This window comes from Gobius niger, assembly GCF_951799975.1.
Source record: "Gobius niger genome assembly, chromosome: 1".
NCBI classification, from domain to species: Eukaryota; Metazoa; Chordata; class Actinopteri; order Gobiiformes; family Gobiidae; genus Gobius; species Gobius niger.
The window spans coordinates 25,796,282-25,809,793 of NC_136852.1; the positions used below are offsets into that span (position 1 = coordinate 25,796,282).

Sequence of the window (13,512 nt, forward strand, 5' to 3'; positions counted from 1 at the left end):
ATTAAATTCATCTGCATATCTAATCACCGTTCGCAGCTCAAGTCTATATCAACGCTATCGTAACATAAAAATACTTACAAACTTAACAACGACCTTCTCAAAACATCAAAATGCTCAGACTAACTCAACTTCATTATAGGCGCTTCAAACCTTCCCGCACGTCCTCTACTATTTGCTGTTGCGTTTTGTGGCACTGTGAACTAAATGAGGTATTGAGGCGAGTCGTATTTTGAAAGTAAAGTGCCAAATTGTGCCAGATTTAACCTACGTCGATGTGAAGCTCCTGTGTAGAGCTTTTATATTCTCTTTTCTTTACTTTGACGTGGCGATCACGAGCAGAAAGCCGACTGCAGCTGTTTGAACGCCGCGCGCCTCTGCTTCCTGTCCTCCTCTTGCCTCTTCTTCTCCTCTTTCTCTTCTCGGATCTCGGCTTCAAACTTGCTGCCCTGAGAAAGAGCCTGCGCCTGGAAAGACAGCATGGACAGAAATCTCAATCTATACTCAATATACACCTTCAAAAAAGCAGAGACGGGGACACTAAACTCTGTTGATAATCGCATATTACAGTGCACTAGGGTTGACGTGACACCAGGCGAACACAAGAGGGCAGCACTATCAAGCACAAAACTGATTCAAGGTGAAAGGCAGAGTTATGAACTTGCAATATAAGGTGAACAACTTGGAACAACTAGAACCTTGATTTAGGTTTATTTTCTTTTGTTTTATTCGGTTGAAATTTCCATTAATGTAAACAATGAAGCAAGGGGGAAATGAAACGATCGCCAAAAGGCATGAAGTTGCAGATGAGACATTCCTTTAACACTAAAAAAACCTCTGGTTTTATTTTTTATCTTCGACATTTCCAATATAACATAAAAGTGAAAAAGGCCAGAGCAATAGTTTGGGCACTGTGCAGAGTGAATATGTTGTAGTCCTGCATTATGGGAAATATCACAGTTTTAAGGGCTTTTCTAGGCAGCCAAGAGTCTTCTGATTCTTAATTAGTTTTGTCTTACACACACTGCTCTTTGGTGGTTTATCCACCGATCTTCATTGATGTTTAGGTCAGGAGGCTGTCAAGGCCACGGCAAAACCTTCAGACAGCACCTCCTAAAGGTCACCCATTGTTGATTTGGAGCTGTGTTTCCAGGCTAAACAGTAGGACAGATGTTCTTTTCATTAAATTCTCTGTCCCAAAACGTTCTATATTAACCTAACTTAACTTAAAAAGCTTCCTGATATTTCATATGAATAAAACTGATCAGAGTTTATATTTGGATTCATAATATAGCCTACAAGGCCCATTCATTTATTTTAATTCCGTCTATTCCTTGTCTGCGCTTCAAAGTTAAACTTCTTAATAAGCCATGGAGTTTTCAAAAACTTTTATCATCCTCCAGCCTTGAGAACTGCAGTGATTGACAACCGTCTCCATGGAGACTCGAGGGTAAAGGGGTGGAGTTAAGCTGTGTGTCTCTGCTCAGAGGGATAGAAGAGCTGAGAATCAGACCGGTGGAAACTGTTTTAGCGGAAAAAAATCATTCTCATTCTCCACTACAAAAACACAACACGTAGCCATTGTAAAGCAGCAGAGATCGTCAGAAAGCCTCTCCACTGATGTAGTTTCCAAAAACTGTTGCTACGGAGAAGTCTAAAATGCTGTGATGGACGTGATTTTACGATTTAGCCATTTTTCACATCGTCCGTTTTTAATGAATGAATCAAATTCATTCGATTTATCACCGAGCCCTAGGCCTAGCCTGAACCTTTGCAAATCACTGTAGAACTTGTTCTTTAAATGTTATGTGAATGTCTCATCTGTTACCTCATGCCTTTTGGAGATCATTTCATCTTCCCCTTTCTTCATTGTTCACACTAATGAAAATTTCAGCGGTGCTGAAACTTTGCACTGCATATCTTATCACTATTTGTGTTGTACCGTACACACTATGAATACACACAATTGCAAACTGTGTGTGAAGAGTGCCGTTACCTTGGCCTCAAAGAAGTCCTTGGCTCCCATCACTCCCTCTGTGGAGACGTCTATCTCCGAGAGCCGAGCCAGAGCCATGAGGCCGCTCTCCTCTTGCAGCTCCCCGGCCGCCGCACGACGGAAGATCAACAGGAACTGAGAGAGGACAGCAGACATTTATAAAGACTTGTTATAAAAATCTTATCTTACTTATTCTTTTGAACTTAAAAGTCAAAATGATCCTTTGATGTCTGCTATACCTAACTAATAGTGCCATGAGAAAAACAAGAGTCCGTGCTGTGGTCATGTCGTTTTCAGTCGTAAACATATCATTGCAGTGACCTCTCTGAAGCTGAGTTTCCCGTCGAAGTCCTCGTCCACTTCTTTGATCATGTTTTTGAGGCCGAGGTGAGTCTGAGGAGCGCCCAGCTTCTCCATCATCAACTTCAGCTCCATCAGGTCAATGAAGCCGTCTCTGCCTGTGTCATACCTGCAGCACACAAACCATGCAACAACTCCTTCAATACACTGCAGTACATCAGACATTGTGGTGGAATACAGTGCCAGTCAACAGTTAAGCCTTAACAATAACAAACTCGTGTTCATTCTGGTAACCAAGCTTACAACCACACTTTCTGCGTTAGTCATGTGCAGTGTATGGGGGCAGAGAGAAGCTTCTGACTCAAAGCTTATGAAAGGCTTTTCTGTGTGGGGTTAGCATGTCCACCTCCGTACAAAGACACACATGGCTCAATGGGCTCTGATTACCCCCTGTGTGGAATGTTGTCCGTCTGTGTCTTGTGAGTAACTTGTGATTGTCCAGTCCATAAGTCCATCCCGACCAGAACAGCTCCCCTTAAAGGCACACTGTGTAACATTTTGGATTATACTGTTACATATTATACTGTAGGCAGTTATACAAAATATGCTCCTAATGACCAGCTGGATATATATAATGCTATTTTTGCAGTGGGTGATTAAAGAGTTGATTGGATAAGGACATGATCTATGTCCCCGCTCTCAGTAAAGTTGTCCCCGCTGATGTCCCCGCTCTCAGTAAAGTTACAGTCAGGTTAGGAGAGGTTGCTCACAGCAAAGAGATCACTTTGTTACTGTTAAGATATTATTTCAATGAAACAAATATTTGTAATAAAATAAATGCTAGTATTTTATTCATTGGGTGAAATGATACGTGGTGCGGCTTTAAAGTTGAACTGTGTAGAAAAATCATGAAAATAACAAAAGCTTTAAGCAGAACTAAGCAACTCATGCCCCTAGAGGCCATAAGCGCCACTGCATTATTTTTTCTCATTAATTGTCCGTGAAAGTGAATACTATGCTGAGAAAAGACAAAGGAAGAGAGGGATGTTGTACACTGTGCCACAGCCCAATTACACAATGGAGATCATTTTTGGCAACTCGGCTGTAAATACTGCTAAAGTGGCGCTAGCCCACAGCTAGCTTTGCACGTTAGCCTGTTAGCTTCTTCATCGTGAATCTATTAGTGTGTATTGCGCCTCCAGGGAAAGTTGCAAGCATGGTTTTCTGGCCAGTGACACCGGGGGAGATGAAAGACCCCCCAATCATCCCATTAACACTTGTATTACCCCCAGAGCGACTACGAAAAGGCTTTATTAAGGAAAACAAGTTACTTAGTTCTGCTTTAAAGCCATGCTGTGCTTTTTTGTTTTGGCTGTTATTTACCCAGGAAAGTCCCACTGAGATTAAGAATCTCTTTTTCAGGGGAGTCCTGGCCCCAGAGGGGAACGTATTGTACATGTTTTTAGTGGTAGGGAAACCGGAGTGCCCGGAGGAAATCTACGCAGACACGGGGAGAACATGCAAACTCCACACAGAAAGGCCCCATTCAGGTGGGAATTGAACCCTCGACCTTCAAGTTGTGAAGCATGAGCGACTGGTAACTTTGCAGGGAGTGGGGCTTATGCTGCGTTCCATTTGTCCTACGAGATCGGTACTCGGATCAAGGAAAGTTGTTTTTTCTGAGTTTCAGAGGTCATTTCATTTTCATTTATTTATTCATTTGAGCAGAAAAGTATTTCAAACATTTCCACAGAAGAGAAGAAAAACAAAAACAAGACTTTGTGCTCAAAAGGAGTTTGAAGAAGTTCAAAGAACTTATAATAAACCTACCCCTTATCTCTCATTCAAGGAATCATCACATAAACTTCCAGCTACACTCATGCAAGAACCGATGCATGAGTCTGTGCTTATGTATCAACATAAAATCGTTTATGATCGTACACAATGTCATAGAGGATTTTATCATATACAGTCTACCAAAAACAATAAAATAAAGGATTTTATCATTTACGGTCATACAAATAAATAGAGAACTAATGAACTATATATAATATGTAAGGCTCTATATTTTAGCAAATCCAGTCAAGTCAGTCACTTTCCCAGTGGGAAATCCGATATAAGGGGGCTTTCCAGTTGAAATTACCCACTGGGAAGTGGGGAATTCCGACTTAAAAGTAAAATTGAACACAACAATAGCTCATCTTCATGGAAATGTTGCTGCTTTGCTTCAACTACGATTAGCCACATAAAGTGCATATACATTAGTTCCTCTTCCTATATTTTTGATAACCCACTGTGTGATTACTACAAGCACTTTTGGTATTGCTGGCATTGTTAGTTTCCTTTTCAGTGTGTTGCGTTGACATATAACCAGAAATGTTCCGAAGTGTGGCTTTAAAGTTTTGATCTTTTTTAACATGTTTTTACTTTAGAACAAGATATAAACAATTAATGCAATATATTGTGAGGTTGTGTTGCAATGTCCCTACTGGGAGCACAAAGACCTGAATTGAAATATGTATTTAAAATTATTGGGGCAATTCCTAGCAGTATTTGTTAACTATTCTCCTCTGCTTGTTAGATTTACAGTAAACCTTTAGGAAACCTCGTTACCAAGTGTCTTGCCTCACAGTTGGTATCAGCAGCTGTCCAGGCCCTGATAGAGCCAGTATTTATATCCTCCTTCACAGCAGCTGCCAGCCCACTCTTGCCACTCTCTAATCTGCTCCACTCAGAAAACCAGAGTCTTTGTTTCACGCCGCTCAGGGTCAGAGGAGATTTGAGCACACGACATAACGTCATCTCCAAAACGCGTCCAAATCTCAGGAGTAAAACTCGGTAATCCAGCTTTAGGAAAACACCCTCGACAGTTTCCGCAAACTTGTGAGATTAATATGACCAACTGACCCACTTTTAAACAAAAGGTCTGGGAAATGTGAGGAAATCGCTCACGCGCACAGGTCAAAGGGACTGGACGGGGTCATTCCAGCTGCATACGGAAAATAAATGGCCTGGGAACGGTGCTGCGGACCTTCTAAAGAGCAACAAAAAACAATAAAAAAGTAATGCAACAGTCACAGATCTAGACTTTAAACTCCACCGTGGCTGGAATTTAATGAGCACATTCCCTTGTTGTTAATTACAGTATATTGGGAAAAACCGGCACTATCCAGACCTCCTCCTCCCTGAATTCCTGCCTGTTGTTGCGCTCCTCATTGGTATGTGCATGGGCATCTCACACGGGCCTCACTCTGTGGCACCAAACTGGGTCGAGCACAAAGCAGACGGATCCATGCTCTCAGGAAACAGTTCCCACAGACGCAAACCTGCAAGAAGCCGCTCAGTTGACTAAAAAAAGGTCCGGCTATGGCCCGCTTTAAAGACCTGCTTCAGTTTAGTCCCGTCGCAAGGTCGCAAATATTCACAGGTTTGCTTTATCGTTTACTTGTTTTTTTTAACGATACAGTGTTTTGCTCTTCATTTACTTCTGCTTCTCTTGGACAAACAATGGCAGTAAACAGAGAAACAGATTTAAAGGGAAGCTGGTCTCGGTGGCGGTTGAGCGTGAATTAAACATGACTCAGCTGCAGGCTCCATCTCTCTCCTCTTTCTGCTGTTGAGAGTCAAGTAGGTCACTCCCTCTCCCCGGCTCAAAGACCTGATTGAGAGAATCAGCTTGCTATAGTCTTTGTAAAAATGTCCAGGTTTAGGCTTGGCACGGAAGGATCGAACTGCCAACCTCTCATCACCCCAGTTTTACAAAAGTCCACACACAGTCAGTCTTTTCCTCCAAGCCAATCATAAATTAATTAAGACTTTGGTAGTTTTGTCACAAATCTCTCAGGTAAACACCATCTATTTTTGTTATTCATGAGATCAAAACAGGCACTGATGTTGCCTAACGGTGCAGGGAGAGAGTTCCATCTTCTACTAAATTCTATTAACCTTATAAGCATTTTCTCCAGTTCGGCTTTACCCAAATCTAAAAGCTTCTCGACTGGAGCTTACAGCATCTAGGCCAGGGTAACACCTCATTTGAAAGCTAAGACTTACAAAACTGATAGTAACTTTTTTGTTGCGTTGTTGCATCGTTAACTTTTTTTGACGTTTTTGTCATGTTTTAGAATTTTTTTTATTGTATTATTTTTTCCCCCCCTCCTGGAACCGCCACCTCAACGTAGTGGAGTGGTTTGAGCACCTGAATGATCCTGGGAACTCTGTTGACGGGGGCTTCGCGCCTCTGGTAGGGTGTCCCATGGCAAACAGGTGATGGATCAGACAAAGAGCAGTTCATAAGCCACTTAGGTGGATCCACCACCTGCAGGAGGAGCCATAGGTTCTGGTGCAATGTGATTTGGGCAGCTCGGGCAGCTGCCCCCACGATCCGGCAACGGACAAGTGGAGGAAAATGGATGGATGTTCTTCTTCCGGCACATTTTTGTTGCTCTCTTAGCGGCTCACTTACCGGCTCTCTTGGCGGCTCTCGCGCCTTGTGGAGTATGAATAGGTTTTAAGACTTACAAAACTGAACGTAACTTTTTGTCGCATTGTCGACGCGTTTGCCACATTTTTTGCCACTTTTTTTAATCTTTTTTTTGGTCGCGTTATTGTTCTTGTTCCGGCACATTTTTGTTGCTCCCTTGCGGCTCCTCCATAGCTTTTTTGTTGTGTTTTTGTCACTTATTTATTGTTGCTTTTCCAGCACATTTTTGTCTCCCTTTATTTGCGTTTTCATCCTTGTTTTCGTTGCTTTTTATTTACACTTTTTTCAAGAAACTTTTACATTAGGGTAATGCCAAACTGCATTTTTTTTTTTGACTTTCCAAGTACCATCTCATTTAACATTGACCTTCCAAGAACCACCAGGCGTAGATCATGATCAAACCAAGACTAACCAGGCCTACAGAAAATGCTCTAAAAGAGAGATGTATTTGACTGAATATTGCCCACATTAGGCGTCTAAACCAGGGAAAGTTGTTGATGCCAGAGACCGCAACATAATTGCATACAAGTTAACGGGAATGTGTTTACTGTTGTTATTGTTACAAAAACACCGCCCCTTCTAACCTTTAAAAGTGAATGTGTTTTATTGCTGTGTATTGTATGGTTTGACATTTTCTAAAGAGCACGTATAATCTCGGCCTACAGCGCACTTCCTGTGGCTCTGGCCCTCTATATTTGGGCTGAGTCGGATCAAAGTCTTGCTACTGAGACTGGCCCATTGTTTGGTTTTCCACTGCTTTTCCCTCGAGCCTTATCCACAGATGGGACCTCGATAATAAGACCCCATTCAGATCCAAGTTACTCTCTCCTCTGAGGTCTGAAAACGGCGGGTCCAGCCTGGATTATGTTTCAGATTTCAGTCCTGTTGATCCGGTTTATAAAAGACCCTTTGGGGCATCCACCGAATCTGACCCACTTTGGAGCAGCACAAGAGTGGGGCAATCAAGTGGATATATCGAGCTATAAAAGAAGCAGCGCAACAAGGGGTAAAGGCGGGTAATATGTGGAGTAAACCAAGAGTAAACCAAGACCAAAATCTAGGCGCACTAAGACTAAATACTAAGCGCTAAATTAGGCCCACAAACTAAACTTAAAGCAGTACTAAGTAACTCATACCCCTAGAGGCCATAAGCGCTGCAGGTGTCATAGCATGTTTTTTACTCATTAATTGTCCGTGAGAGTAAATACACTGACAGAAAAGACAAAGGGAGAGAGGGATATTGTACATCCAATTACACGATGGAGATCATTTTTTTCACTCAAACTTGACTGTAAATACTGTTTAAGTGGTACTAGCCCACAGTTGGCTTTGCCCGTTAGCCTGTTAGCTTCTTCTTCGTGATTCCATTAGTGTGTATTGGTGCTCCGGGTTGGAGCAGGGAAAGTTGCAAGAGTGGTTCTATTTCATCCCTCCTGACCGCCAGAGTTGGTGCTGAAAGCACTGAATGTTCCCTTTGCGCATGCGCAGGGAATTCATCCGCAGTTACATACGTAACTCTCGTTTTCTGGCCAGAGACACCAGGGGGAAGATGAAAGACCCCACAATCATCCCGTTAACACTTGTATTACTCCTTTAACGAAGACTAAGCCAGTGCCAGACATAAAAAGACACAAGCCTAATAAGACAAAGCATGGACTAGCCCAAAAATTATGACTGTTTGATCATATATAAACATAAAAGTCAAAATAAATGTATTGTTCATGCAATGATTCACCTTTTTCAAGAACTAGCCAATGATTATTTTTAAAGGGGGGGTATTATGCAAAATCAACTTTTTCAAGCTTTACATCATGTTAAGTCATTCCCTCATTAAAAACATGCCTGAAGTGTTGCCTTGGCACATTCACGTATTTTTGAGTAATCTGTAAAAACTCTGATGGCAGCCATTTTAGGGCTAGGTTTGCCCGAGTCCTCCTAGGAACGCCCCCACCTCCTGGAGACGCCTCCGAGCTTTGGTCACCAGCCGAGTAACCAACCACCGCTCCTCAGCAGAACCCCCTCCCCACTGATGCCACAGACAGCGTGTGGGGGGGGGGCGTGTCGGAAAGGGTCAGAGGTTCTTAAAGAGACAGAGGCCTATTTCAAGACATTCCAGGCATTTTGAGAGAGCAATTTTATACAAGATAGTTATTTTAATTTACTGCATTTACAGACCAACAGAAAGTTTCGTCATCATTGTAGTGTGCTATAGTCTGGTGCTATGTGATTGAAAAAAGCATAATACCCCCTCTTTAAAAGGAAATTACATCAAGTCCGCAAGTAAACAAAGGCACTAACCTGACATTTTACCATCAGAGCCTGCGCTAGCCTGCATTAAAAATATTGCAAAATTGCGTCAAACTATTGCGACAGCGATATAGCAATGTTTTTATATAATTAATGATTTGGCGATGTATTGTCTAGATAAGATTTTGGACAAAACCAGGGAAAAAAACCATGACGACACTTTGGTCAAGATTTTCTCGAGTCCTTCTAAATCTGATAAGAAATATTTGACACCAGAGTTTCAGCTACTCGCCATTCATCCATCTTCACATGCATTACCTTTGGGAGTTGTAAGAAAGCGGAGCCTATACCATCATTCAACTAGGGGCCTTGGGTGGGAACACAGTGGACAATAGCCAATAAGTAATTTGAGCACTCATTGACAAGGCAACTATTCAGTCACATTCTTTCCTTTAGCCTGTCCAAACCATATCTACATTTTTGTGGTGAAAGTCAGAGATATGACTGAAAGGAAAACTTTGGAACAGTCAACAGGCTTTATTGCTGTTGCATTGTTGCAGTTCTTAAGAGTCTTGTCTACGATTTCTGGGTCGGGAGTTGGAAAGAGAGCAGAGAGCTGTGCGCTTTCAAAATTACGGAGTGTAGAGATTTTGCACTAAAACTGTCCGCCGTGACTTCCTGTTTGCATTGGGATCCGCGGGCTATTTTCTGAGACGGGACGAGTCTTGAGTGCTGGAGGTGAGATAAGCAGCAGTGTTCAGCTCGGTGTCAGCCACAAGCCACTCCGGGGCTGCATTTGGAAATTCCTGCGGGACGCGCAACTTCACAGTCCCATCACAAAACCAGAGCGAGAGGCTGCGAGAGGATCGGAGGAGCAGTCTCTACGGAGAAAATCAGCATGACATCACTAGTGCTCATAGCTTTGGATGACATGATGAGCTTGAGTCACAACTTTAGAAAACTATCTTAGATTTAGATTGGTCTTCACTTAGAAAACACTGTATTTTAAAAGCAATACAAATAAAACGTGCAGATGTTTTGCTGCGTACCATTAAATATGCACAGCTCTTTTTTTATATCCTTTTTATCCTTCTAATGCAGGCCTGACGACGTCACTCACATTGTTTGTTTGTTGCATCATCTGCACAAAGCTGTCTCTTGTCCCGAACAGGCCGAGGGTTCGTTCATGAGAAAACACACAGATACAATAGAGGCCCTTATCCTCAGCGCAGGACTGAGAACGACAGACCACAACCGCAATATAAAATAAACAACAACACACATCATCCCGTTGGACAAGGAAACAATGCGTTTTATATTGGACTCTCAATAGTGCACAATGCATCTACTTTTGTGCATTAGAATACCAGGCAGCCATTGTCATTGACTAATTCGGTCTGTGGTGGCTGAAGGCTATCCCAGCATCTATGGGCCTGAGGTGGAGTACCCTGGATTATAGCCAGAAATACACCAACAATTAGGCTTTGCTGTGATGTGTGTCATATCAGAGAACCTGTATCGCATTCGCAATACTTAATATACTCAATATGCATGCTGTATGTGAGGCTGCAGAGCGCCACTGCTTTTACACTCAATAATGGACAAGAATTCTGCCAGAACAGGAGAGTGCAGCACTATTACAACTATGCACTTGAGCTGCCAAACACGATGTCACAATTAGAAAAGTTCAAAAATGTTTTTTCAGACTATTTTATGTCACAGGCGCACCCTGTGTTCGGTGACTCAATCGAACGCGGATCCAGACAAAATAAATTAAAAAATTATAAAAAAAGGCTGGGTGGGTTCAGGGTTGTTTAAACCAGCTTTGGTGCGGATAATCAAAAAGGAATGTGCCTTTGCACTTTTCAATACACTCTCTCACTGTCAGACTGATTAACGTTTGACTTATAATTATTAGAAATTCTTATAGAATATTTACTGTATCAGCCTATCGTGATACACATTGTATCATGACAATACAGCTAACCTGTCACTTTGACTAACATGCAGAGTTCCTTGGGATGCACAATTATTTTAAGTTTATAATTAGCAGATTGTATAGACAGCTATCCTTTACAAACAACAAAAGTATCTGCATAGAACCGTATTATGTATAGCCTCCCAACCCAGTAGTTTAGACCTTCACAGAAATGTTCTGGAATGAGACAAAACCAAAGTCATACCAGGGTAAAACTCTGGATACTGGATATCACAACGCGTCTGCTTCTCCAACCTGAGGGACAATTGAGCCACTGTTTGTTTCCGCCCATAAGATTCCAAAGGCTCTTTTTGCTTGCAAGTCATTTACTGCACAGTATGCAAGTGTGCCCCACACAGTTTTTATAACCAAACACTTCATCCGGGTCTGGATCGATCTTAAACCAAATCGTTTCAGATGATTAGTAACAGCTGCCAATGCTCTTCCACACGGCAGCGCTGCCCTAAACACTTCACTCTGGTCCCAAAGAAGAGCGAGAGGAGAGACTGGACATAATGACCTGTCAATCACAGCCTCACTCGTACTACACTACAGTCCAGTCACATATGACCCTCTATGACTTGAATGTATCAGCACAGCAGGGAGTACTCAGTATACAGCATTGTTTGTTTATTTCCCCTTTTTTATAGCTTTCAGATTTGTGGTTTCTACAAGTCTGGTTTCATAACATTTAAGCACTGTGTCAACCAAAGATTTACCCATTGACACACTTTGGTTACCACAGGCTAATTAAATTCTTTACAGCCAACAAGATGTGGTTCTGAACAGCTACAGCGGTTTATTATAATTAATCTCACCCAAAGAGTGAAATGAAAGATCCACCCATTGTTTCTGATGTTTATAATGACTGCTTTGTTGACCATAATTCCATTATAACATGAATTTGTTCAATATTATGACTGGGAATCATCACGTTATCATTATTAGCCAACAATAATCACAAAACCACTGACATTAACATTCTTTTTTTGCACAAACATAAAAAAAAGCAATAAAAATATAGCTTAAAATATATAGCCTTATTATGTATTTTGTCTTGTTTAAAACACAAACATACAAATTACTTTGTTTTTTTTAGGTTAAATGTTTCAATAGTCGCAAAATGTACGTCAGCCAACAAACATCACAAGAAAATGCCCAAAAGAATGACAGTGGAATCATCTCCAGAGGTCATATTGAAGGCAACCTCTCGTGTCGTGATGGCAGGCGCAGGCAGGGGACAGTATGCAGTACTTTACTACGCAGCATGCGCCCAATATGCTGCCCAAGGAGTCAAGTACACGCGTCACACAAAGGAACAGAGCCAAGCGCATTTCATCTCATTTATTCTTTCTATTGAAACATCTAAACTATATTGCACCTTCAATTTAGAACTGACTGTGAGCCTATTAAAACATATCTGGTCTTTAAAGCTATAGATTTAATCACATTACTGGGTGCTATTTAATCCAATTTGGCAAGGCTATACCTCAAAGTGAGTTGGTGTCCACTATGTTGTCCATAAAATGTGCGTCATACGGTCGTGACTGTATCCTACCACTTGAACAGTACGGATTGACGTTCTCCTTACGCCACAGGCACCACATCGTCACGTTTCTGGCCCTAAAATCGTGCCCACGTCCAGACGACACCAAAGTAAACCCTGTAATCAATGAATGAATGGCCTGGGTCGGATCATCAGCACAGCGTGCGCGCAGCGTGCATGCTTCACCTGCGCGCACTCTGCAGCCTCTATAATCCCCGTCAGCCCCACTCACACGTACGAAGCAGCAGACACGAAATAAACACATAAATGCTGAATAAACCATCCTACCGCTTGAACATGGCCTCCATGTCTTTGATCTGTTTGCGGGAGAACTCCTTGAACTCGGTGTAGGGGTTGAAGACGCGGCTGAGACGGGGGGCCGCATTGCCGTCGTTGATGTCCAGCCTTCGGTTCAGTTTGGCGGTCAGTTCGCTGGGAGATTCCTCGCCGCCGCCGCCGCCGCCGCTGGCCCCCGGCTGGTTGTTGTCGTTCGGGTGATGGTTTGGCGAGTCCATGGGCGTTCTGGGTCGGACCGGGCTCTGTGGTGCTGCAGGGAGAGGCTGCTGCTGCTGCTGCTGCTGGTGCTGAGGGGATTCCGGCCCAGGTTCGCCCGTGGCGGCGGAGGTCGCGGCCAGACGCGACTGCAGTTTGCGGGCCAGCTCGTCGGAGGCCATGGTGCTGCTGTGGCTGTGATGAGGAGATTGGAGAGCGCTGGCACTGACACCGTGCACAGCAGAGTATCACTGTCAAGTGCACGGAGCGGTGCGCACGAGGGTTTAGTGAGCGATTTCCGATTAGGATCAGGCTTCACAATAAAAGGACGGTCATGTGATCGATCATGAAATATATGATCATACAAAACTGCAACAACAAAAGAAAGTGTTTAACCTGGCGCGCAGTGAATTAATCTCAACTTGATCCAAGCTTTAAAGAGCAGTGTTTTCTTGAAATACAAGTAAGACATT

At 42.7% G+C, this 13,512-nt stretch overlaps 1 protein-coding gene across 1 annotated transcript; it reads right to left on the minus strand.

Moving 5' to 3' along the window:
* Nucleotides 1–304: 304 nt before the first annotated feature.
* On the minus strand, nt 305–13,307 carry efhd1 (EF-hand domain family, member D1). Its single transcript, XM_079558470.1, has 4 exons — nt 12,836–13,307; nt 2,315–2,462; nt 1,994–2,128; nt 305–464 (listed from the first exon to the last, which is right to left on the minus strand). Exons 1-4 carry the CDS (start codon nt 13,219–13,221, stop codon nt 330–332), a joined length of 804 nt encoding a protein of 267 aa, XP_079414596.1. The 5' UTR covers nt 13,222–13,307; the 3' UTR covers nt 305–329.
* Nucleotides 13,308–13,512: the final 205 nt, after the last annotated feature.

Coding starts and splice junctions, on each gene's coding strand:
- efhd1 (XM_079558470.1), bottom strand. CDS start 13,221: ATGGCCTCCGACGAGCTGGCCCGCAAACTGCAGTCGCGTCTGGCCGCG. Junction 2,463..12,835: donor ATGGAGGCCATGTTCAAGCG/GTAGGATGGTTT, acceptor TGTGTGCTGCAG/GTATGACACAGGCAGAGACG. Junction 465..1,993: donor AGGACTTCTTTGAGGCCAAG/GTAACGGCACTC, acceptor CTGTCTTTCCAG/GCGCAGGCTCTTTCTCAGGG.